This window comes from Lonchura striata, chromosome 20, assembly GCF_050655825.1.
Source record: "Lonchura striata isolate lonStrDom1 chromosome 20, ASM5065582v1, whole genome shotgun sequence".
Lineage (NCBI taxonomy): Eukaryota > Metazoa > Chordata > Aves > Passeriformes > Estrildidae > Lonchura > Lonchura striata.
The window spans coordinates 4,469,758-4,495,838 of NC_140722.1; the positions used below are offsets into that span (position 1 = coordinate 4,469,758).

Sequence of the window (26,081 nt, forward strand, 5' to 3'; positions counted from 1 at the left end):
GGTTCAGTCTAAAAAGTATCTGTGACTGGGTTCTGTATGTACCAAAACTCTTGATCATGATAAAAAGTGTCTGTAGTGCTCTAATGATTTTGGAAAGAGTTCAGTTACCTGGCAGTTCGTGTCCCTGGGAGCTTCCCCTTCTCCAAAGACAGGCAGTGCACGAGTTCTTGGCTTGCAAGTGGGATAACCAGGAGAATGACTGTCTCCTTAGGTCTGGGGAGAGAGGATGAGGGAGTTCTTGGCCTCTGTGTAGGCTGAAAGCAGATTAATATATGTCTATACATATATATTTGTGTATATACCTAAAGGAAACATTTTCTTTGACCAGAAAATGCAAGTGTTTAGGACTGGATGAAACAGAAACCAAGTGTTTTTAAGGTTAGAAGGCATCTGGCAAATGTCCATGAAAGTGTCAGCTACAATTTTGCACATGGCTGACAAATAAAATGACAAACTTTCCCAGTAGTGTGGATTTTTATGGCCAAAGAGACGGGTCAGAATAAGAATGGAAACTCTCAGTAAACAGTGGCCAAACCAGCCCAGTACAATTTGCTATTGCTGAGCTGAGGAGAGGGTTTGTATTGATCAGGCTTGCAGGTCCCACTGCATCCTCAATAATAATACTTAAAGTGTTGCTTGGAAACCTGGTTTTGTCTTTTTAAAACTGTAAAATAAATATCACAGAAGGTCTAAAATATTTTATTAGAGGCCCTGATGAACTGTAGGAGGGGGACAGCTTTCCAAAATGTTGATGGGACATCATTAAAGGCTGCAGTCCATGCAGCTGGAGCTCCTGCTACTTTAGCAAACGCCAGTGTAAGGACAGCTTTACTATTGAGTAACTCATAAATTGCTCGTGCTTGTACAGATTAGCTGGGACTGTGTCTAGCAGTGGGAGCCCAATGGTTTCAAGTTCTTCCCTGCCTGCCCTGCTGTCAGCAGAGCATGAGCCCCAGCACCTGGGAATTCCAAGGCAGGAGCTGGGGCTGCTTCTCTGCTGCGTGCTGGAGGAGCCAGAACTCTGCTTCTCACGGAGCTATTGCTGTGCTGGAAATTCCCCAGCCCGACCCTCGTGCAGCAATGAGCCTGTGAGCACCAGGACAGAGATACACTGCGGGCTGCTCCCCATCTCCTAATCCATCTCCCCTGTCTGCCAGAACAAAGGCCCAGCCTGGCACAGACAGCTGAGGGCAGCACCTCTGAATAGCCTGACACCAAGCAAAATGACTGCAGCCCTATCTCTCTTTGTCAAGCCTGTGAGTGCTGTTAAACAGACAGTGGAACCTCCTGGGCTACGGCAGCATGGAATTCCAGGGCTTTGTTAGCTGCCTGAGGAGGAAAGGAAAAAAAAAAAAAACAGAGTGCATTTGAATGCCTTACAGGCTCTGAGCCTGGAATAGTAAGCTAGAAATAACAAGATTGCTATTATATATCATAATGGCCAAAAGCTTAGCAGGAATCAAAAAGGATTATTATTTCATAGAGTCAGAGAGAAGATGAGGAGTTGTTGCTTGTTTCTTGAGACAAAAGTGGATTGAGGGAGCTATAAAGCCACCTGCTCAGTACATAAACAGTCCTCGAGGGATGGAAGATAGAAGGAGACTTGCCATTGGGAATTAGAGAATTCTACATTGCAGGATATCCCAAAAAGAGGTCATAGAATACCAGAATGGTTTGGGTTGGAAGGAAACTTAAAGCCCATCTAGTTTTAACCCCCTGCCATGGGCAGGGACACCTTTCACTATCCCAGGTTGATCCAAGCCAAGTCCAACCTGGTCTTGGACACTGCCAGGGATCCAGGGCAGCCACAGCTGCTCTGGGCACCTGTGCCAGGGCCTAACCCAGTCCTTATGTGGACATCAAGATCCACATCTTGATGGAGGGCCAAAAAAAGTGATGTTCAAGATTTGTTTTGGCCTAAACAGCTTTTTGCACCCTGAAACTGTTTCCAAAGGCACCTGACACCATTGCCACCTGCTCCTGCTCTCCTCCACTGCAGCCACCATTTGGCCCAAGCAAAGAATTCAGGTTTCACTTTAGCAGCTGAAAGCGAAATCGTCTGCTTGCCAATATTCAGGACATTAAAAATTAATTCTAGACTAGATATTTTATTAGTTACTCCTTTTCCTAAAGAGTGACATGATTGACATCTACTCTGACTTTCACCCAGGTTTATCCTGATTTACTCAATTAAACAAACAGAGCATAAGGCCAGCATCTTGCCCCCACAGTGACTTTCAGTGGCCACTGCCCCTGCCACTGCTGTGCCAGGAGCTGTTCTTGCTGGGACGCCTCAGCTGCATTTCTGACTTTGCTCTACTCTTGTCCCTTTATTTATTGCTGACATTCAAGGCTCTGGGGTCTCTAATCTCACCTTTCTCTCTCTCTCGCAGTGTCTACCAGCTCGTTGTCAAGGAGGAGAAGCTGCAGAAAGCCCGGAGAGCTGCAGACATCATCGAGTGCTTCTCTGTGCCAGTGAGCTACAAGAACGCCTCCAGCCTGGACTCCCCACACTACTTTGCAGCTGAGCTGAAGCCCATCAACCTCCCGGTCACACAGCCCTTCACCGTGGGTGACAACAAGACCTACAATGGCTACTGGAATGCTCCTCTTTCCCCCCTGAAAAGCTACAGCATATACTTCCAGGCTCTTAGCAAGGCCAATGGAGTAAGTGCAGGGCAAATTGAGCTGCATCTGTAGGTGTGACTGCCTCTCTCTGTCCTCCTCACCATTCTCCTTCCTTCTCGATTGGATGCTGTTTAACTTCTCCTTCTTATTACCCTCTTACAGAAATCTGATGAAAATCAAGCATGCCACTACTTGTTCTTCACTCAAATCTCTCTCTGATGCTCAGATCCAATGAGAAATCTGTTGAGGACCCTGATTCTGTAAAGGCACATGTTGCCATGTGATTTACTAAATGAGCTGCTTAGAATTTAGATATTTTTTATCCTTCAATAAGCATGAATGTCAGAGTATGGGCTATTGTGCTTTTAAGAGCCACAACTACAGTATCTTGATAGTTCACATTGCTTGTGATTTTGGAGGAGATATTATGAATTTGGATTACCTTAGAGCTTGCACTTGGCCATATCCAAGTACAGCACTTGTGGTTGGGAGCACTAGCTTGAGGAACTCAGGTACTGCAGTGGGGATTGTCTGCATCTCTGTCCTACCCCTCTGCAAGTCTGTATTTTTATACAGTTTTACTCTGTGATATTGAGTTCAAAATGCAGACTGCACAGGAAATGCAGCCCACCCTATTCTCAGACTCAAATGACACACACAGTGCCACAACACAACCCATCCCACCACAGGAAGACAGGAGGCCTCTCTTCCCTCTTCTCTTCCAGCTGAGGATAATTTGTGACCTTTTACCTCTCCTGGTTCAGGCCAGATCCAGCCTCAGTGGATCAGCTTCCTCTCCTTTGGCTCCCCAGCTCTTTTCCATTCATACATAACACAAGGGAATTTGCCACTCTGGCCTCCTGAAGTGTCTTAGAGCATTAACAAGGCATCACAAATTTGGATAGCAGAGTCTGCTATTATTAGCATGTTTGCCAGTGCTTTCAGAAATTTAATTTTAACACAGATAAATTCTCCATGATATCATCCCTGAGAGAGAAAAATTACAAAAATCAGTCAAAGGTGAACAGTGCAGGCTTTAGTGGCTTTTGTACCTGAAATGCAGCTGCACATTGCAGAGGATTGGGATGGTTTCACAGGCTGGCAGTGCCAACAAGTGTTCACAACACATCTGAGTGCTTTACACCCTTCATTTATCACCATTTTCCTGCAGAGCTTCAGCTGTGTAGCTGACAAGTACAAAATCTCTTCAACACTGTGCTGGTTTTCACCTTGGTTTCCTTTCTAGCCAATACAGTTTCCTTCCAGCACTGCTCAATTAATTCAGTTTTGGATTTGCCTTTATAAGAGGAATTGTGAATATATGTATATGTCTCTCTGTTTCTAGTTAGTTCCCCCATGTGTGAGAGCTAATTGCTAGCGAATGGATCCCCAGGGAAGAAGAAACTTTATTTGCTTAAGTACAATATAATATTCCATAAATGGGTTGTGAGGATGGAAGTGTAGGCTTCCCTTGGTGTTCTGAATCCAGGCAGCACTGGTGTTCCTGCTTTTCCTGCATCTCACCCTACATTGCAGGTGTTAAGGACTCAAAAAAGGATGACTTGCTTGGGCTGTCCTAACAGGAGGGATTTTTAAGCATAAGTTAATAAAATAATTTTAATGCAACAATGCACAGTTTATGACAGGATGAGAAGCGTCCAGCCAGACACAGTAAATTCCTATTTGAGAAAGCTATTTCCTCCTGTGGTGATAATTTATATTTCTGCAGGATATACTTTATGTATCCTCAAAGTGTAGTGCTGTGGGTAAAAGTAGAGAGGAAATGCCCAAGAGTGGAATATGGATCTTCAAAGGTGTAGCTTCTGTTCTGATCCCTTATGTTTCTTGGTAAAACCATTAAGCCCCACAATTCAAACGTTAGTGTCAATTCACTCCTTTGCAGCTGTAAATGGTAGGTTTTTGTTCCATTCCCAGAATTATTTGCAGCTAACATTTATATTTAAGAGTTCTGAGTTTTCACTTGTCTGTAACCTGAGCAGTTCTGACTGGTCTTGGAAAATTCTACAACAAATTATGGTTGCAACATAGCATTTCCATCCCTGGGAGTGTCCAAGACCAGGTTGGATGGGATTTGGAGCCATCTGGGATAGTGGAAGGTGTCCCTGCCCATGGCAGGGAATTGGAACTGGATGGTCTTTAAGGTCATTTCCAGCCCAAACCATTCCATCATTTTTGATAAGGCACATCTGCAAAAATCCTGCAACAATAACAATTTAGCACGGTTAAAGTAGAGCCTTATGTTCCCTTACACATGAAGAAACTTAACAGAACATTGCCACTCATTTTTTAATTAGGATATTCCATAGTTTCATTAATCACTGACGGTTGTGGAATGATGAAATTTCTTCCCACACCTGGAAGCTGCAATGAGAAGCCTTCATGCAGTGAACCAGAACATCTTCCTTTGGAAACAGAGGGCTCTGGGGAGAGCTTGACTTGAAGAAACAGCCTGGATTTGGTCAAAAAGCTTGATTAGGAGGAGGTTAGGAGTGTTGTAGGAGTTCTGCATTGTTTGAGCTCCTCTGTACATGGAGGGTTGTGCTCATTTGGTGCTCCCGTCTGCTCTGCAGCCATTAGCTCTGATTGTTACACTGAAAGGAACATAATTAACAGCTGGATGCAAAACAAGTGTGGCAAATTGCTGCAGAAGCAGATCAGGAGCTCTCCTGCCTTGTGTTGTGCACTGTTGTAGCTGTCTCAGAGTGTGACTGGAAAGCTGTGGCTGGCTGGATCCATCTCCTGGGCACTTGGGTGCACTTTGGTCACTGCGGTGCTGCCTCCAGACTGGAGTCTGAGCAGAACGTGGTGACACTGAGTGGTTCTCAGCTTTGGTACACAAAATGCTTCCAAATCGTGTGAACTTCCCTCCTAGGCACTGCTGACAGCCAGATGCTGAGCTGAAATGTGGCAGAGTTTGAAGTGAGAGAGGGGAGAAAGAGGAAGGGGACGCAGAAACTCCAGGCTTTGTGGCTGTGGGAGTGAGAGCACGTTAGTTACTGTTTAGTTGATAGAAGGAGTCAGCACAAGAGGTGGCACAGAAGCAGAGGGGACATTTGGCTTGGCTGTGCTCTGGCAGGATCTCCAGACAGTGTCACAGCCGTGCAGGTAGGGATCTGATGTTTGCTGCTTGTTCCTGGTGCCACCTGCTACAGATGGCTGCCTGACAGAGCATGAAGATCTGCTTGTCTGAAACCCCTCCCTGAGCTCAGCCCCTTTAAAACTCCAGCCCTGACAGTATTTTTCCCTCCGAAAGGTGAGACCAGGTTGGCAACCCCGTGTTATCCCTTATCCTCACACTGGCTCAATAATCAAACTGAGATGCTGGTTTCATTGTCCCCAGGTCTTTTTCTGGCTCACTGCAGGTCTCTGGTTGCTGATCCAGCACCACACCCTGAAGGGGAGAATTTTTGGCTGCTGTGTGAAACCTGCCTGAATTTTTGAGCAGCTCAGAAATCAGAGCTCCTTAAAAAAATCCTTTCTGGAGCTGCATTTTACCTCATTGAGTTAAAATGAAATTTGTAACAGCATAGTTGCAATCAATATCTCTTGGCCGTTTTTCCTTTAAATGGGAGATGAGCAGGAGCCTGTGTAACACAGCTGGGAGTGATGGGGGGCTGCTGCCAGCTGCTCTGCCAGCCTGGTGGTCCAACAAGTGACTGATGTCTTCAACCCAGAATTGTGAAAAGTAGCACTGCAGGAATCAATGAGAATATTATTTTTTTGAGGGAATGAAAGACTCTACAGAGATTCCTATTGATTTTTTTGCCTCTCTAATGACTTGTACTACATGCACAATCGGGCAGCTCATTATTATCAGGGGAGTTGAGGCTGGATTTCTTGATGCTAACAGGTCTGCTCATAGCACACAGAATTATTCTTCTGGGACATGTTGAAGGTATGGATAGAGCTGCCAGCAGAGAGATGCCATTCATCCCTGTGGAGATGGCCATGAAAAAAACAGGGAGGTTGAGTTCAGCACGAGCCGTGCTCTGAAAGATGAAATGGCACCAGGGCTGCCTGCATTGCTTCTGTGAGCTTCTCACCAGCTTTGGGGAGCTCTGTGTTCAGGAGGATTTGGGGTGTACAGTTTATCCACTTATATTTGCCCCTTCTTAATCTCATCCTGGAGGTGCTGGCACAGAAATAAAGCAGCTGTGGGAACACTTCACTCTTTGTACACCCCTGTTTCCACATCTGGTTGACCGGAAGATGTGTACCTGCATGTGTTCTGCAGAATAAATAAAACCCTCCTCCAGCCTACCTCATTTCTGAGAGGTTGAGAGGAGTGGGTATCCAATCATCAACTGCAGATCACGCAAGTAACTTCCTATTGTAAATAATAAAAGCCCTACCCTTGTTAAATCTCCCTTCTCCAAATGACACAGCTACTAAAAAAAAAGCTGATAATTGGAATAGCAATAATAGGTTTGGCTTAGTCTTTGGGAGGAAATAGCAATTTCCTGAAGCTGGCAATAAAAATTATAGGGGAGTCCATTGACCCTGCACAGCCATATTTTAAGAGTAGAAACCACTGGCTGCAATGGGATAGAAAATAAACACACCATTTAAAGCTGTCCTGAACTTGGGCAAAATCTGTTGAGGACCAAATAAATAACTCCTTAAGACTTAACCCGTGGTTTCTACCCTGTGTGAAGCAGGTTGCAAACAAGTTCCATGTTCTGCTCTGGGACATGGGGAACTAAAGCTGGAACTGAGGCCAAGGGAAGAGTCGTGATTCCTCGTCTGGTCCATGAAGCAGCAGCAGATAAAATTGCCTGTTCCCAGTCTGAGCTGCCTAAAAATCTCTGCCTATTGTAGGGCAGCCCCCATGGCACTTCTGGGGACAGCAGGTGCCGCTGGGGCTGGCAGGTGGTTTTTCAGGCAAGGCAAGCTCTGTTTGACTGCTGCAAAGTCATAATCAGAGTAAAGGGAAGGGAAAATGGTGGGTGTGAAAACAGATGGATGAAAAAGCTTTGCTGCTTTCATTGTTGTTCGTAGTCTGTAAACAGCAAGCTGTCAGTTTCAAAGAAAAGGGGGAAAAAAAAAGATCATGTGGCTTTTTAGGTTGTGAAGATGCAGCTGTCACATAAACATATTTCCTGCTGCCCTCATAGCCCTTTTCTGCAGAAAATTGTTCCCATCCAAACACTGAAGAGACAGAGGCAGAACTCATTTTATCATCCATTTCACTTGAGTGAAATGTGCATTTAGGAGCCTCGGTAATTAGTAGACAGCAGCAGCTCCTTTGCTTCTAAAATGAAAGAATAAAGCTATATTAAAAGAATATTTTAACAAGCCCTGGAAATCCAGGGGGATGCTAAAGCAGGCTCACGGTGTGCAGTTTCCAGGCTGTGGGCAGGATGGTGTGGGCAGAGAGGGCTTGCCCAGCTCCCCAGCCCTGCTCTCTGCAGAGGGTCCCTGATGGTGGGTGCAGGTCCTTCCTCAGGAGCACCCTGAAACACAGTGTCCTCTGTGCCCGTGCTGTGTGCACCTAATCTTTTATTCATTGGGAAATAGGTTCCAGAAAGCAAATTTCCATCCATATGTTGATGGGCTTATTCTGCAGTGAGCTTTCAGGGTATGGAGCATGTTGGAAAGTGGATGTAGTCATGGAGTGTTTTCCTGTTCCAGGATCTCATTTAAAATGTGCCTACGTTGTTCCATTACTGCTTGGCTATAAAATGTCTGCCTTAACCTGGCAGTGATACAGAGCTGAAGCAGTACTGGCACCTTAATTTAATTTATTCCTGTGAGTTCAGCCATTACATGAAACAGATATGCAGAATATGTTGGCTCTCTGGGTATCATTAAGACTGTTGTAGATATATAAGACTTACTAAAAGTTCTGTGATATCATAAAATGGGAAATAAGTATTACAGCATTGGAAAGAATATTCAGAAATGACACAGAGACTGCATTTTGGGAAATTTTTTTTTTCCTAAAATTTCTATTACTATCTCTTATTTTGCCATTGCTTGCCTAAGCAAGCTGGATGGATCATTGATAATTACCAGTGTTGTTTATTCCTGCTTTGCTGGTGGCTAAAGAGAAGTACTGGTGATAGGACAAGAAGTAGTGTGTGCAAATTGAAAGATGGGAAATGTAGCTTAGGGAAAAAAAATAAGAATAAAAGCATTGTCACTGCCTATGGCACTTTAAGGTTCATTCCAACCCATTAACATTCTATGATCTTTACTGTGTACAGGAAAGTGCCTTGAAGAAAAAGTAATATTTTTCAGAAAATGAACATGATTGTGGGAAAGTGGGTTTAGTGATTTTTGGGAGGATGGTTGGGTTGGTTGGTTTTTTGGGGTTTTTTGTGGGGTTTTTTTTGTTGTTTTTTGAGTTTTTTGGGTTTTTGGGTTTGTTTTTTTGTTGTTGTTGTTGTTGTTTTGGGTTTGGGTTTTTTTTGGAGGGGGGAAATGTTTTTATTTATTTTGTTTCTCCTTAAAAAGATTCATACAAACTTACAATTCTCAGTATCAACCAAAGAAAAATAGAATAAATTGAAAGGGATCTCATTTTTATGAGAAACCAAAGAGATGAGCAGTGCAAAGTAAAGGAATAATCAGCCTTAATCCAGAATATGGACTAAATTCAAGTCTACACTAGCACTGCTGGGAGCTGGGAGCTGGTGTCTGTGCAGATTCTTTTATGTTTTCCTCCCCAGAAGATGCAATTTGAAATGAAGTTCTGAAGTCCACGTCTTGTTCCTGTAGCTGTTGCTTTTGGCAGTGCCAGTTCTCCTAAGAGCTGTGGTTGTGCTCAGTGCAGCCATCAGTGGATGCAGATGCAAACAGAACAAATTCTGTCCTCCCAAATCTCCCCATGGGAGGGTCTCATGCAGGAATACACATTTGTTCAAATGAGATCATTCTAGATTCTTCGTTTCCAGCACTGACTAATTTCTCCAGCTTTCTGTTACATTCTGAAGCCAGCAGAAAGCAACAAATACACAAGAATATTTTCCTAGACAAAATATGAACAAGTGCCCACCTACTTGTAGACTGCAAAAATCCTGCCTCTTAATTTTTTATTTTACTCATAATTGCTGGTTTTGCAGCTCACCTTGTTGATCACAAACTACAACAGGACCTCTCTGTCTTCCGGTTCCCAGCACTATGTGCAGAGGCAGCTCTGAAAACAAAGCTGTGTTTTCCTGCTCCATACATCCCAAGCAGCAACAGAGACTTTGGATTTCCAGAATAACTGGCAATTCAAACCTGAATTGTCCATGAGACAGAGGGGAGTGGGGAGCTCTGTGTGCAGCTGTGGTCACTTTGCAGTGCCAGTGTTGGTGCAGGTTATGCAGGGGGGCTGATTTTTGAGGGGCAGAGGGGTGTAAGCAAAGAAAGCAAAGAGATGTGTCTGGTTAGGTGGGATGGACAGAGTTTCAGTCCCAATCTGGACTGGGAAAGAGAAATGGAGCCAGGAATTCCTTAAGAGAGTTTGAAGGCAAGGCCAACGGGATGGTTTGTCCTTCTGGGTATCTCCTTGATCTTAAGCTGCACACAGTGTGGCTTGTATCCAGATTGTGTGGGCAGAAAGGGATCAGAGGGAATTGCTCCAGTGATTCCCAGTGTTACCCAGCAGACATCCTGCAATCATCCCCCTCCTACGTGCAACAAAAGCGTGAGGAGAAAGGCACAGCGGGGCTGTGTGTGTCTGCTCCAGCCAAGGAGGATTTGTCACAGATGGAGCAATTTTCTCCAAGAGCAAATTCAGATTTGCACAAGGTTTGTCCAGTCGATTGAGGACGGAAGGACGCGCTCAGCAGTGCTTTGCTGGGCTGCTCTTTCCAGAGCACAGACAGCATCCATATTAATGGAGCATTGTTAGCACAGTAATTTATGCTGGATTCATTACACCTGAGACGTGTAGAGGCATAAAGTGCTCTGCAAGCCTTGCAGCAGATTAGTGCCTGACAGAGGCAGCTCTTTAACCAAGCAGCACATTCCCTTTTGGATGGCAATCACAGGCTGGACAGCAGCAACCCCTGCCAGGAAGGGCTGTGCAGCGAGGAGCTGGGGACTCCACAGAGGTTGTGTTTGCAGCAGAGGTGGCCTGAGAAAGCTGAGTTTGAGCTGTTTATGAAGCCAAACACAACATTCGGATCCAAATCCCATTCCTGCAGCTCTGCAGGCTCCAGGGTGATTGAAGACAAAGCGCTGGGTTGTGTCCCAGCTCTGCAATGAGGAGCTGCAGTGCTGAGGGTTGTTAGAACAGCTCGTTTGGCAGAGGCAGCAGCACAGAATGTTGGTCTGCTCCACATCCATCAGAGAGCTGAAATATTCAAATGACTTCTTCGGTGTCTGTTTGCCATGTGTTTAAATAAATACCCAATTTGCAAAATTCGCAGTAATGGTGCATGAAAATGAGATGTACAGTGGCCTGTACTTTTGACCCAAGGCTTGTCAGTCTATTACAGAGCAGGTCATTTAACTGGGAAATTCTATTAGCTAATCAGACACTTACGTGGGGCCCATCACTCACACATGGAGCGTGGAGAAATGTGCTGTCACTCCCAACTTTTCAATACTTAAAGAGAACCAACTGCAAGCAAGTCCAGTAGTATGGAGTGTTTTATGCAACAAAAACTGTTGGTGGTATTTTCAAAGATGAAGTGCAAGAAAAGATATATGTATTTTTAGTAGCTTTTTAAAGGAATGTGTGTTTACTGTAGATGGGCAAATTACACACTATGATGTTTTCCTATATATTTTTCTTGTGTTTTTTTATTTTTCAGGAAACAAAAATCAACTGTGTCCGGCTGGCAACAAAAGGTATGTGGGTCTCTCTTTCCTGCAAAACACAATACCAGAAATGTAAAAACTGCAGTGGTGGCACAACTTGATTACAGTTCCTAGCCAAAGAACCAGCCTCTTTATTTCCTCTTTTATTTTATTTTTTTAAAAAGGAAGATTGCCAAGGCAGAACAACCATTTCTAGGACCACTCCACTGTATTTGTGGCCTCTGTTATTTTTTTAATGCAGGGTATAATTCTCTGTGGTTCCTCCTTCCCCTCGTTCTGTTGACAGCTTTTCTGTCCTGAGGACTGTTCTTGCTGTTGGCAGAACATCACTGAAAAAGTGACATTAACTTCCCATTCAATTTGTTCTCTCCACAACTGTACAAAGTAGATAAGAGGAGATCTTGTGTAAGCCTAACCTTGTACACAGCGGGGCACAATTCTTACATCATGCCATTTTCATGGTATAATTGAACAAACTAGGAGAAAGCATTCCTGATTTTCATTGTGGTAAGCTCAGAGGAGACCGAGCTGACAGGTCACACAGAGCAAACCCAAGAAAACAGCCCCAGGTTGGTTCAAGGTGTAGCTCTTAAGGGACCAACAGTGACAATGTCTGAGCTCCTTAGAGTTTACACCTGCTTTTAACAACTCTTCTAAAGATTTCTAAATCACCCCATGGGCTATTTTTCCAGAAAATATGTCAGACACTAATTTATTTGTAACACAGAGTAGCTGTAAAAGGATTTTCCCCTCACATGTTGTAGTCAGCCAAGGAGCTGCAGGGAAATGCTGGGGTGTTGCCATGGGCTGTGCTACAGATGACTCTCCATTCCCAAACTCAGCTTTGCCAGCTTGTGCTCTTGCTGCTTTGCTGGAATGTGAAATACCTGCATGGCTGCCTGTGGAGCCTTTGAGAGTTCACCCAAATTGGCAGGAATTCAGAAATGCTTTGAGGCACCATCCCATTTTTTCCATTATTTTCCATCTATTTTGACTTGTGGCAGAAGTTAATGACTTAAAGGATGTTTCTCCTGATCCCTTCTGCATCTGCACTTGCAGAGGAGTTGGGAGGGCTCAAAGAAACCCCATTAGCCACTGGAGAGCATTTTCTATCTCCCTGTGGAGACATTCCCAGGGTGTCAGAGCCAGCCAGGCACTGGGGTGGCAGTGACTGCGGCTCCCACCTGTGCAGGGGCTTTCCCTGCTCAGACTCACTGATGCAGACTGCTGGGGCTGTAAGCAGTTGTGTCACCACTGAAAGCTGAGGAGGAGCAGCCATTTCTCCCATTTCTCCTTCTCATCTGTGGCTCTGGTGCTCCTCATGCCCTCTTGTTCCTTTCCTGTTTAAAAATTCCTTGTAAAATCTTTATTTAATTCATTCTCTCGGTTACAAACATTCTATGTGTCTAAGTCTGTGTGTCTCCTTCCTCTCAGTTCTCTCAGCTTGTAGTAATGTGATCATTTCAAATATCTGATTTTGGCTTTCTAGTGGTAGAAAGAGCAAGAGCAGGACTGGGTGAAATGAATCTCCACAGGCTTTTCCAACAGCACAGTCTCTTCGTGAGCTCAGAGATACTGAATTAATTTTTTGAAACCTGTAGTTCCATTTCAGTTGTTCATTTTTCTGGAACTGATGGAAGAATGTTGTCATGCTAACAGGAAAGATATTTGCTCTATGAGTATTCAAAATAAAATAACTTACACAGCTTGAAAAATCCCATTCTGATACAACCTTTTGTTTTCACTTTCTGATTTGGGTACCTCAGCAAAGTGGCCCATAAGTGTTTGACCTTCAGCTGACTTCTGCAAACTGAGATAATTTCCATTAACCATGTTAGGTCACAAGGAAGAGTCACTGAGCCACCCAGTCATTGAGCACCCTCCTTCTGTTGGTTCTGAGTGTCATCTCTTTTTAAAAAAGAATCTCTTGCTAGGATTAATTTAATAAGAGATACAAAAGACATGGGTAGAACCTGAGGATGTCTAGAACCACTGCTTTTTGGTGATCTTATTCTTTAGGGTTTTTTCCTTTATTGACTTGAATGGAAAAGGACAAGAAATGATGGTAGTTCTAGTGTTTATTCTCGCTGTCTCAATTCATATCACTTTTGATTTATTTCACTTTTGGTTCATATCACTTTTGATTTATAGGTAGATATCTTATTCCTCTGTGCGGAGTGCAGAAGCCTCTGTGGAAATTCTTTTCCTCTTGCCCTGGCTCTGAAGTGCAGTGCTGTAATTCCCAGTGCCTGGCCCTGAGCAGGGAGCTGGGATACCCCAGCTGTGGCTCCTCTGGGGCAGGTTTGGCTCTCCAGAGGAGCAGGGCTGGTGCAGCTCACAGGCAAAGGAGCACCACGAGCTGAGGTGTTGGCAACATCACAGGACCTGCCACACCTACAGCTGAACAAAGTGGTGCTGTGGGCTTTCCCACAGTTTCAGGTTTCCATATGTCCTGAGGCTGCATTCCCACCATACATTAATTCCATAGGAATAATGGGACCAGCCCCTGGAGAGGGGTGCTGTACCTGCCCTCTCTGCAGTGGGGAATGCACAGAGACACTCACAAAATTGTGATTACACCATGTCCTGATCAAAGGCTGGTAGCTGGGATGTTCTACATAACCTCCTGTGTCTGTGCTGTCTTCTGTCTGCTCATTATATTGATTATCCTTAATTATATTGCTCTGTATTCCCCTTTATTTGCATTGGTGTTTTTCTGAGGATAGAATGAGCAAACCCAAAGTCTGCCTTGAACAGAATCTCAGAGCTGCCAGTGAGGATGCCACTGTGATGTGGTAGGAGTCAGGGAAAAAAAACACCTTTTTTTGGAGTCAGAAACAATGTCAGCATTAAAAGCTCTGCTTGAGTTGGTACCAGAGGAAAAAAAAAATTTATGTAAGAAAATAAATACACACTACTGGTGCCAGATTAAATGTTCATTTTGGAATAGAAGCCTAATTTTCCCATTCCTAGACATTTGTCACTGCAGCAGCTCCATTAGCACCAGTGAAATAAGTTCTGATTTACACCAGTGACAGGAAGATTAGGATCGAGGCGTGTTTAAGCAAGGCAAGAATTCTCTTGAAGTACTGGATTAACAAGGGCACTAAACGTGAGTGTGGGAGTAATTAGGCAGTGAAATGTGTTAGGCATGTGTTACTGGGGGACTGTAACACATCCTGGGTGTTGCTGCAAGGCACCTGCTCCAAAGCTGAGTCTTTAATTACTCGAGAGACAAACGGGGCTGTTCCACCGCCTCTCCTCCAGCTGGCTGCCAGGGAGTTTGCTCTCTGAGTCCCATTGCCCCAACACCAAGAAAAGCAAAGCAGAGCACTCTTTAAAGGTGGTTTAATCCACTAAAAAAAAAAATAAAATAAAAAAATTTTTTTTTGGAGCTTTCCCAGCTTTCTTCCCTCCTCTTTAGCCAGAAATAGGCTGCTCAGATGAGCTCTTTTTGGTTCAGCCCAGCTCCATGCAGGAGCTGCTTCCCAGCTCCCTGGTGGTTCTCTCTCTTTGTGGTTCTGTGTGCTGCTCCTGCTTAGATTAACTTGGTTCTTGTGGTGGCAAGAAAAAGCTCTCGGATCCTTTTCTATTGATTAGGATAATAAATATTGGGAGGACAGGGTGGCATCAGCATTTCAGAGCAGCAGGTTCTCCAAAGCAGAGCCAGTAGGTTCCCAGCTGGGCCAGCACGGCCCCTGAGCTCATTTCACTCCATCCAGTGCCAAGGGCTGGCTGCTGCCTTTGGGAAGGGCCAGTGGCAGGGACTCACCTCCAGCCCCTGCTGGGGTCACCTTGGATGATCCATCAAAGCTCCCTGCGTTCGTCCACTCTGTGTAGCCATCCCACACTCTGCCAGCATGTTAAATATTATGAACCTTTTGTATCTACGTATGTTATTTATTTTCAGATTCGTTGGTCTCAGATCTCTTGCCACTTCCCTCCTCACATGGGCTATTCTCTTGGTTTGTTTTTTTGGTTTTTTTTCTTAAATTACTGGACTAATGTTATCTTTCACAGCATTAGGCAATTGGATGCACCTCATTAACATAAAACAGTATTTAAAAATGTTTATAATTAAACCCCAATTTACCAGCTCTCTGCCACACAATTTTCATTCAGATGGGTTATTTATAGGTTTTGCCATTTGGTTTCCTTGACAGCATTTGTTTTAATATGTCCCATTCTTTCTGAATTAACTGACTTGTTCTTCCTGTCTTAAAGCAACATATTTATATAGACACTTTATTAGAGAAAATTGCAACCTCTTACCAAGAGAGAGCGATTACCTCTTGTATTACTAAAGTGCATTAAATTAATTTCACAGTGTAATTGAAACCAAGGCAGAGGGCTCATTAAAGGTTCCTTATCTCCCAATACTCATTTCTTCTTTCCTTAAAATGTGACTTCTTGCAAATGAAAGAATGGAACTATAATAACCATTATGAGGTACATTTTTATTTTTTTTTCTTTTTTTTTTGTCTCGTGCATGCTGCCTGGGAACCATTTTGCTTGTTCTTAGCAGTGATAGGTAGACAACAGGCAACCACGCGAAACCCGCCCAGCCTCTTGAGCACAGGTGATTATCAGTTCAGAAAAAGGAAAACTGGTCAAACTTCCAGAGGTCTGAGCAGCTTCATGACTTCTTGCTTAATACTTGTTTTGCATGAGAAATTACTTTTACAATTGCTCCAACTACAGAATACAGGAGGGCAGTGCTTTCATGGCACTCCTTCAGTGCTGAGGTGGAGATCTGCTCGTGCTGAGGGTCAGCTGAGAGCTCAACACCTCTTAAATCTTCACAGCAGCACCTGAGGGGGATGGAAGAGCCCCATGGACCCCCCTGCACAGGCTGAGGGACCCCTGAGCATTCATGGAGCTGAGCTTCATTTCCAATTAAAGGAGCTGTGCCATTTTCTGGGGCTGATTATTGTGCTTATTCATAGACAGCTGAGGTCTGCTGTCGGAGAAATGGTGGCAAGAAAAGGAAAATGTGATTCTGAAAGCCCCTCTGTAGAGGAGCAGAGGAACTATAGAGACTGTAGTTTCTATAGAAACTTCTGCTGGAGCCAGAGATGCTGCAGAATTGAGCCTCAGCAGCACCAAGTCACTCACAGTGGGGAGGTTCAGAACCTCTCAAGAGTTTTGTAGTTTCCATCAGAAGGAAGTCTGTGTGGCATAAAATTACCCCATCATATGTAACACTGGGACTAGGATCATCATTAACTCCAGAAAATTTAGATATGGAGAGGAGATCCCATCAGTTTGTGGAATTAGGTTCTTCTGCTTCAGCCTGATGTGCACAGATTGAGTGGCTGGGATGTGGCAGCATTACATGGGATTAATGAGAAAGGAGGGCTTTTTCAGTTTTTAGATAGATTACATTTCTCTAGGAATGCTCCCCTCCCAGTGCTACATTCCTGCCTAGCTATGACCTCCTCACCCAACAATTATTTCAATTGCACATCAGCTGTGATGGTACAGGGGTAAAAAGGTGCTGGGATTACTGGGAAATTCGAATGCATTGGAAATAAAGGTCCTGATTTTTGGCTGTACATCTGCATGGAAAGAAGGAAACTTACTGAGAAAATGTTGAAATCTCAGTAAAGAACCTGTGTCTGAAATGTGACCAGGGAAATCTTGGGCTGGAGGGGGAGACTGCAAAAAAATCAGTGGAAAATGAGGAAGGAAAAAGTTCCTGCTGTTCCCACACAATTTTGCTGCATGTGAAAACTGTTGATTTAATAACTCCTGCTCCCTCAAATCCATTGAAGAGGCTTCTTTTGTTTCCTAAAACACATTCTGGTTTTGTAGACAGATAATGTATTTTTTAAACAGATCTAATGCCACTTCAAATCTGTTTGTTGCTGCATTTTGTCTTCTGATACACTAGAATATTATTCCTTTGACAGGTTTATTCTGTTTGGTGCTATTTATTTCAGAGGAGTTTATCACATTTTTTAAGTTGAATGCGTGAAAGTGGTTGGTCCCCCTGAACAAATTTCTGCCTTCTAAAAGTTAATTTTTTAGCAGAAGTTCAGTGCATCACAATCCCTTTAGAGGCTTTCTTTTCCCAGGGCACAGATTGGAATTAGTGCAGAACCTGGTGCAGAAGGGGATGAGGCCAGGAGTGAACTGAATTTGGTGTTTCCAGCCCAGTGTCCAGAGGTCATTGTCTACTCCAGAGCTCAGCTGCATTACCAGACCCTAATCTTGGGCTCTCCAATTAAAATAGGCAGCTGGAGGAAAGGGGAGAAGAAGCAGAGTGTTAAAGATAAAATTTGGGATCATTTAGCAAGAGGAGACTGTGAAAATATCACCTTTTTAATTCAAAGCTCCCACTGCAAGGACACAAGTAGCTTCAGCATAGAAAGTCTTTGGAGGAACGAAAATAAAAAAAAGCTGTGTGAGCCAAGGCCTCCAGGAACCAAAGCAGGCAAGGATTTACCTGGAGCAGTGTGGAAATTCTCGTCCCTTTTCAAGTCCCAGCTGGTGGGAAGGATGCTCTTGGCTGTGTGCTGTGGCTGCACTGAGCCAGTGGTCATTCACCTGTGTTTGCAGATAAATTGGCAGCCAGATAAAGAAAAGTCAGTAGTTGGACATGAAAGCCACAAGTGAAGGTCAAATTAAGAAAAGGTTTCCTTTGGCTTTGTTTTACCTAGTTTGAATGCAGGGAGCATTGGAGGATTCCTCACTTATGAAATCTAGGGGCTTGGTTTTCATCTCTTCTGCTGGAAAGTTTGCAGGAATTGCTCTTTGGATGTCCCCTGGAGCCTCTCCTGCCCAGGGGCTGAGGAGGGGGAAGGCAGGAGGGGACTCTCATGCTTTAGAGGACATTGGGGTTTTGTGTTCCTGACCTTCAGCCCCTCACACCAACTCATTTGGGTGATCAGGATTTTGTCTCGATTCCTGATACCCACAGATCCTTTCTAAGGTGTCTCAGCCATTGGGCAGGTACTGCAGATCATTTAAAATTATTTTCATAGATAGATTGTTATTGTCAGTGAGAGGAATGACAGATTTGTCCTCACAAACAAGCTGTGGGTCTGCTGGTGGATAAAACCAGCATGAAACAATGGGAAGGAATTCCACTGATTGATGAATGGGAAAAAAAAAGATATTTGCCTTTACAAACAAACTGTAGGTTTGCTGATAAATGAAACTGGATATTGAAAGATGAAAGAAACAATGGGAAAATCCTAAATTCCATAAGAATTAACGATTAAAAAGGGGGGTTATACATTAGAGGGAAATCTTTGTTCTGGGAAGTCTGTACCTCTCAAGTACCTCAGCCACTGGGAAAGAGGGAGACCCCAGGGAATGTCCCATGGCCTCTCCCTTTATTCAAATAAAGTAAAAGGACTCCTCCTTTTTGGACATAACCTCTGATGTGTGTGGATTAATTTTCCTGACATCAGTGTCCTTTAAGAACACTTCCAAAGGCATGGCAGACCCAGAACTGTTACAAATACATGATGCCTGTTTCCTTAAATAGAGTTTTTGATAAGTCAGTATTCAGAAACAGGTTTGATATTAACAAGTTTCTGAGCTTCTTCCAGGAGCTGGGCATTAAAAACTATATGGTTGCATTAGGATATAAATGACAAGGTAGGTGTGAGACTGCTTTGTAGTGTTATTGTAGAGGAAAAGGGAAATCTTCATTCCAGTCTTGCCTGAAAATGCTGCTTCAACTTGGCAGAGCACAGGCAGAGTCCTGGTGTTCATGCAGCACACGTAGAGAGTGTGTACACAAGACTCCTGAGGCTGCCCTGCTGACTCCCTTTTGCTGGAAGAGAGATTCCTCCTCTCCCTGCTGCTCCCCCAGCTCGGGGTGAAGCCACTCAGGGCAGGTTTTTGTAGGTCACCCTGGTACCTGAGGCACCTTGGTCCAGTTGGGCTCAAAAGGTGACTTTATTTCAGTGTTCACTTTCTGCCCACCCCTGGGCTTTGCTCACTGGTTTTGCAGCTTCTGCAGCTGCTCTGGGTGTGGATTTTTCATAACAATCATGATGAGAGCAGGGTACTTATAAGGGGCTGACTGGGGGAAAAGTCAATAATTGTGGTGAATCTGTTATATATCCATGACATTGTCAGGCACTGAGAAGTTTTTGCCTGTTATCAGTCAAAAGGTTGATCTCCCTGTGTCTAAGACTTGACAAAAATCAAGTCACATTGGTAAATTTGAACTTGTCATATTGGTAATTGTACTTGTTTTCCATTTCTATACATTTGAGCTAGTTTTTAAATACAGTTCTGCAAAAGTGAAGAGTTAGAAATATGCTCTTACCCCCTGAGCCATCACATCATTTGTTGGCATCACAGAGCTGTCTCTAGCTGAGCTCTTCTTTCAGGGAAATTTTATAACCTTTCTTATTCTTGGGGACTGTATATCTGATTTTAGCACAAATTAAGGGCTTCTGTTCTGAAAAGAGAGGAAGAAAAAACACGAGGGAAAAAGAATAGCCTTTGTGCCGGATTTGTCTGGAATCTCCAGAATCAATTATTCACTTACAGCTATTTTTTAATTCTCATTCAGCTTAGCAATGCTGATCTTGATGCCTCACTGTGTGTTTACCCTCATCTTCCTACAGATTCCACCTGTAAGCCTGAAAATCCCTCATACAAATTCTGGTCTGTCCTTCTCTCCAGGACTGCTTTGTTTTGCTGCTCTCTCTGCTGAGAATATGGTTGAAAGCTTTTGGCTCTCATCATTCTGTCAATTCCTTTTGAGCTTTGCTAAAGAAATGAGTGTGTCTCATTATAGTCTTAATCCGGTGCTGTTTGCAGTTTTCAATAACTGGAGGTGGAAAACTGGTGTAGTGATGTTGTGTGTGGTGATCCTCTTTGTGATATTCATTTTCTAATGAATTGCAACAGAGAAATAGCCAAAGAGGAACCTGCTTCTTAGATGTGATGAGCTGTTCCACTCTGTTGGCTTATGGTACATGGAGGCATGAGCATCATGCACAGATTTTTAGTGCTAATGCACTGCTGGAGGGTGTGGGCAGCACCCTGGGCTGGTGCTGAGTGTTTCCACATCAGGATGTAAAAAGGTGCCTTTCCACCTTTATCTCAGTGTTATCATTCCTGGAGGTACCTGTCTGCCCTTGTGTTTGCACTCCAGACTGTGTTTCAGATATAGATATTATCAGGAACCGAAAAGATGAGGGAAAACATTCCTGCATGCAGAGTTGCTTTAATAATTTGTAGGCCACTCACATAGAAAGCATCATAAAAAAATAAATAAAGGAAATCGTGTTTACAAGTGATTTGAGAATAGCTGTCTTTTGAATACAAGCCTCTAGGTCTATTAGGAGATTTTACATTCAGCCCACTGCCTGGCCATTATGTGCTGCAAAGAAATGACTCTGATTGTGCAGATCATTTCAACGGATAATGACTGGGAGCCTGGTATTTTTCATTAATTTTTCTGGGTTAAATAATGTTCTGAAGTAATTTTTCTGATTGTTTTTTGTTCCAAGAGTGGATTTCTCTCTGAAGAAGCTGTGTTCTTAGGTGTTAACAATTTTAAAACCAAACCTCATCGTTGCCAGACTTGGCCCCTTGCTGGGTGTTTCCTGTCACCTAGAGGCAGCTGAATCTCCCATTTCTTGTGTTGCTTCTCTTATTTTGTCCATCTCTCCTTCACACTTGCATTGCCCTTTTCTGGACTCTGAATATTTGACCCAGCTGTCCTTAGAATAGTTTTATTTCACTTCTTTTCTTCTCCTTGGGATGCTTCTCTCTCCTCCAGTGTCTTGGCTACTGGTGATTATGATGCCACTTCCATTGAGGACTTTGTGCCTCACCAGCTGGCCTTTTCTCCTGGTTATGGCTCTCTTGAATTATTTTTCCTGGCAGTGTCATTTTTTTAAAATGCAATATTGTAATTGCTGCCTAAAGTAAAGAATGTTTCAAATTGCAGTTCGTGAAGTAGGTTTTATGGAAGAAACTTGTATTATCATCCCTGCTTACTTACATGCACTCAGTAATCATTCTTTCCTGGATGTTTTTCAGAGTGCCACCTCCACAGAGGAGGTTGCTTTATATTTTGTGGCTTATTTTCAAATAATATACCTGTGCAGAAATTGCTGGGAGAGAGATTGCCATGGTATCTTTCCCTTAGATGCCACTGCTGGTTTTCCCCCAGAGGTGCTGGCACTGCCCAGGCTCCCCAGGGGATGGGCACATCCCCAAACCTGCCAGAGCTCTGGGAGCGTTGGGACAGCGCTGCCAGGGGTGCCCAGGGGGTTCTTGGGTGTCTCTGCAGGGCCAGGAGCTGGGTTTGAGGATCCTGATGTGTCCCTTCCAGCTCAGCCTATTCTGTGATTCTATGAATCAACAGCAGTATGGCCAGATTAGACCTTAATTAAAATCTTAATTAAAACCATCAGTGTGTGATGATCCATAAACCTGACTTCTCATGGGCTGATGAGCTGGACAGCTCTGGGAAATTGGCCATGTGCTCCTGCCCTGCTCTCTTTGCATCTCTGTAGCATCACCAGAACTGTGTCTCCCATGAATGTGCTCCCTGTGCTGTCTTCTTGCTCCCTGCAAGATGCTGGATCTGGGAACTTTGGAAGGGATTGAGGGGAAACAAAGTCAATTGGGTTGCTAGGAAAGAACTAAAACATTGAAATAGTTCTGGCTGACCAGTGGAGTGCTGGTGAATATCAGTGCCTGAGTCAGGCCACTGCTCTGGCTCCTGGGATGGTCCATTTTGTGCACCACAGAAATGAGTATCTCTGAGAGCAGTGGCCTGGGAGAGTAGATAAGGCACAGACAGGGAATCAGGAGACCTACAGTCTTCACTCTACTGGCACTGCATGCTATCATTTGCCTTTCTTATTAAGAAAGCACGCTTAGGGCAGAAAATTGTCCTAGTTTGTGTTAGTGCAGAGTAATGGGGTCCTGACCTCTGTGGGGACTTTGGGTGCCACTGAAATACACACAGTAATAACAGTGGTGACCTGCTCTGTGTCTTACTATTCCAGCATCCAGCTCCTGTTACAAGGAACAAATCATTCCAGGAAATGTGGTGGAAGTAGCCACTAGAAAATACAGTTATCATTTGTTTTCATTCCTTTTTAATGCGAGCAATATATAAACATGTTTTTTTCAGAAAGAAAAGGGTTGCCCCTCAAGTACATTAGTGCAGGGAGATTTGCAAGTGTGTTTTTTGTAGGAAATGGCCATCTGAGCAGTTTTTATGGGCTGCTGTGCTCAGAGGATTTCAGATCTTGCCTCTCTATAAAGCAGAGAAGCAAGAGTGAATTCTAAACCAGCGTTTCTGTCAGGAGCAGCAGAAGTCATGTCCTGTGAGAAACAGCTCACAGAGCTTCTCCTGCCAGGACAGGAAGGTTCTTACCTACAGCTGGTGCTGGGCAGGTGGGAAACCAGAGCAGCCAGAGGAGATTGAGACATCTGCATGGAAAATATGCCAGAACAGCAGGAAAACAATGGACTTTTGCAGTAATGCTTCATTGCAAGGCTTTGAGAATCCCAGAGCCAGGAATTTGCTGACACTGTCAGATTCTCCATTCTTAGGCACTATTTGCTGAGACAACTCACAAATGGTTGGGCTGGTAGCCTAAAGGAGTTGCTGGCCTTTGCCAAGAGAGATAGAGTTGCCCAGAAGATTGGAGTGAACCTGTCACCACGGTGTGGAGGTGTCAGGATGGTAATGAGCCTTTCTTCTCCTCCTGGAACTGCAGGAGCCTGCAGTGGGGTGGGGAATATCAGACAAAAACACTCTGACCACACATTGCCTGGAGTAACGAGCAGCAGCCTGGCAAAATCAAACCAGTCTGGTGGGTCAGAAGATGGAGTTGACAGCATATTCTTATTTCTTCTAACACAGCTCACACTTCATGAGGGTATTCAGATAGTACAAAAATGAGGGACGTCTGACTGTGCTGTTTTTAGTAGAAAACCATTCTCCAACACCTATTATTTAGGGTCATAAGAGTAACTGCAGCTCAGCTGAAGGATAATTTTGAGTACTTCTGACTTTCACTTCAAATAAATAGAGTTTTAGCCATTTTCCAGGCAAAATTGTATCTTTTTCATTGCCTTTGTTGTGTGACAGTGTGGGGATTGCCTGTCTGATGGTGTATAGCTCACCTCTTCCACACATTTACTGCAGGATTGTGGGAGAGCTTGTCAAATAAAGATGGAAATATGCAACTGATACGTTCTTTTATTTTCATGCTCAGGAGTCCCATTAATGCACTTCAGACCTGTGAGCAAAGAAGTTATCAGTGAACTCTTAAACTGAATGGGCAAATTGGTGAATGCAGCAGAATAGTAGAGCTGTCAGGGGCAAAAGCTGAAAATGATACATGGGATTCTAAGAGCTAGCCCTTTTTATTTGGTAAATTTTGTGTTTTGCTCTGAGTACACTAGATTAACAGCTTAGCTGTAGGAGAAGTGAAATCTTGCTTTTATCACGGCATCATCTCTTAAAGCATGTACAGTTTAACGTGTGGCAAAGAGACAAAACAACACCCCAGTGACAATAACACTGCTGTCTCACCAACACATGGACTTGACTGAACATTATCTCCCCGAGCAAGTGAATTTGAACAGAAGTTATTCAGATTTCCTGAAGATCAGCAGCACAGAGCTATTAAAAGAGCAAAACATTGCAATCTTCTGATGTCAGCCCTCTGTGTTCACCTTTGATTGCCTTTCCCTTTGTTTAAGCTGCAGAGGAAGACCTGGCTGACTCCAGCAGCAAAGGTGGAGCCCAAGATAAGAGTGGATCTCATGTAACATGAATTCATTTAACTTCGTGAACTGCAGTGGTGATATTTTTAGGAGTAGTTAAGTGTAACAGGAATATAATGAAGATAGGCTTATTTAGTCTTTAGAGTAGCCATGACTCAAATCTTGTGGGGCTTTCTAAATCAAGCTCAGTGGCTTAAGCTATATCTGGAAATATTCTGTGCAGCAAGCAGTGAAGTCAGCAGAACTAAGGTAATGAGGACTAATGAGGTCTCAACAATAGGGTAGAGGGCATCTGTCTCCAAGGTGCTCAGTTAGAGCAGAAATGCTATGCAAATAATGCTCCTAAATACGTTTTATTTTCAGGTGTGTAGATTTCACTTGTTAAAAAAAACAAATAAACAAAAACACCCTAAAATTTCAAATAGAAACGATGCTCTCTTGTTTGGGCTGAAGAAGCCATGCCTGGTGTGTGGTGATAAAGGGTGCTGAAGCACTGGGATTGCTTGTCCAGAGAAGCTGTGGCTGTCCCATCCCTGGAAGTGTCCAAAGCCAGTCTGGATGGAGCTCCAAAGTTCAACCTTGTCTAGTGAAAGGTGTCCCTGCCCATGGCAGGGGGCTGGAATGAGATGGGATTTATGGTCCCTTCCAGCTCAAATCATTTCATGATTCTGTGTGGAGGGTGCTCTATATGTTGGATTAATGCTTGTTACATGTCTATCTGTAATGGGATGTTTAAAAAAGCCAGGCCTCCAATACACTGAGAAAGACAAATGTGAGTTGATTTTGGAGGGACAAAAGTTTCTGCCAGAAGTATTATCATAATTACATGTTACTGTGTTCACTATTTCAATGAGTAAGGATTCAAGTCCATTTAAACTATTTGAGATTAAAATTAGTACTGTTGTTCTCCTGTTTCTGGGTGCATACTGAGTGCTTCAGAAGAGTAAATGCCCCATTACATTATAACTTAGTAAAATATTAGAGTCATTTGCACTACACTGGGATTTTACACCCTATTACTGCTCTGAATTATCTGTCATTAGCCCTCATTAAAGGCAGATTTGGTTAGATGGACAATTGTCTATTGCAATTTGATTGCAAATATGTTGTTAGACTTTCAAATGAATAATTAAAGTGGATGGTTGCACAGTTTGCCTACAAATTCTTTTTTTATCTTGTCCTTCCTCTCCCTCCATCTTTTAAGGAGCTTCCACCCAGAATTCAAATGCAGTGGAACCTGAAAAGCAAGTTGACAGCACGGTGAAAATGGCTGGAGTTATAGCTGGTCTCCTGATGTTTGTTATTATCCTCTTGGGAGCAATGCTTACCCTCAAAAGAAGGTAAGTTTCTGCTTTGCTCCCATCTTGGACCTCTGGGCTGCATTGTTGTAGTTTCCAAAGGAAGAATAAATAAAGATAGAAGATTCTTTATGTGTGCAGAGAGCAACAGTTAATGCCTGTGTACATAACACTGACACTAAGGATGGTAGGCACAGAAGAAATACCACTTTTGGGAGATCCAGCAACAAAAGAATGGTTGTTACTGCAAAGAGATAATGATAATTAATTTATAATTAATGTCAAGAGATAAGTCACAAAGTAGCATGGAATAAAGGGGATAAAAGGAGAACCTCTCCTAACAGGAAAGGCTGAGAAACTTGGGATTGTTCAGTCTGGGGAAGAGAAGGTTTGGACTCACCCAAATGTGGCCTTCCAGTACTTTAAGGGAGCCTCAGGGTCTGGGTGTCGAGGTGACTCCAAGAGTGTAAAAGTCCTTGTTCCCAGCCCGTGCAGCCAGAGAAGCTGGAATGCACAGGATCAGCTTCTCAACATTGTTTATTGTCCCTTATCTAGAACATTCTTTCTCTGACCTGCTGAGCTCTGTCCAGCAGCTTGGCCATGGCATTCTGTCTGCCCTCAGGGCAGTGTTTATATTTTATACCAAAAACT

General features: G+C 43.6%; 1 protein-coding gene across 7 annotated transcripts in view; it reads left to right on the forward strand.

The window, feature by feature from the left end:
- The window catches only part of PTPRT (protein tyrosine phosphatase receptor type T), a 465,535-nt gene that overhangs the window by 361,928 nt on the left and 77,526 nt on the right, over window positions 1-26,081 (forward strand). For 6 of the 7 annotated variants that reach the window (XM_021535469.4, XM_021535471.4, XM_021535472.4 and 3 more), the window contains exons 12-14: window positions 2,394-2,667; window positions 11,397-11,433; window positions 25,337-25,472. In XM_021535469.4, coding sequence (XP_021391144.2) covers window positions 2,394-2,667; window positions 11,397-11,433; window positions 25,337-25,472 — 447 coding nt within the window. Of the gene's footprint in view, window positions 1-2,393; window positions 2,668-11,396; window positions 11,434-15,925; window positions 15,983-25,336; window positions 25,473-26,081 lie in introns of all 7 variants that reach the window. The other variant, XM_085557969.1, reaches the window with a different exon arrangement.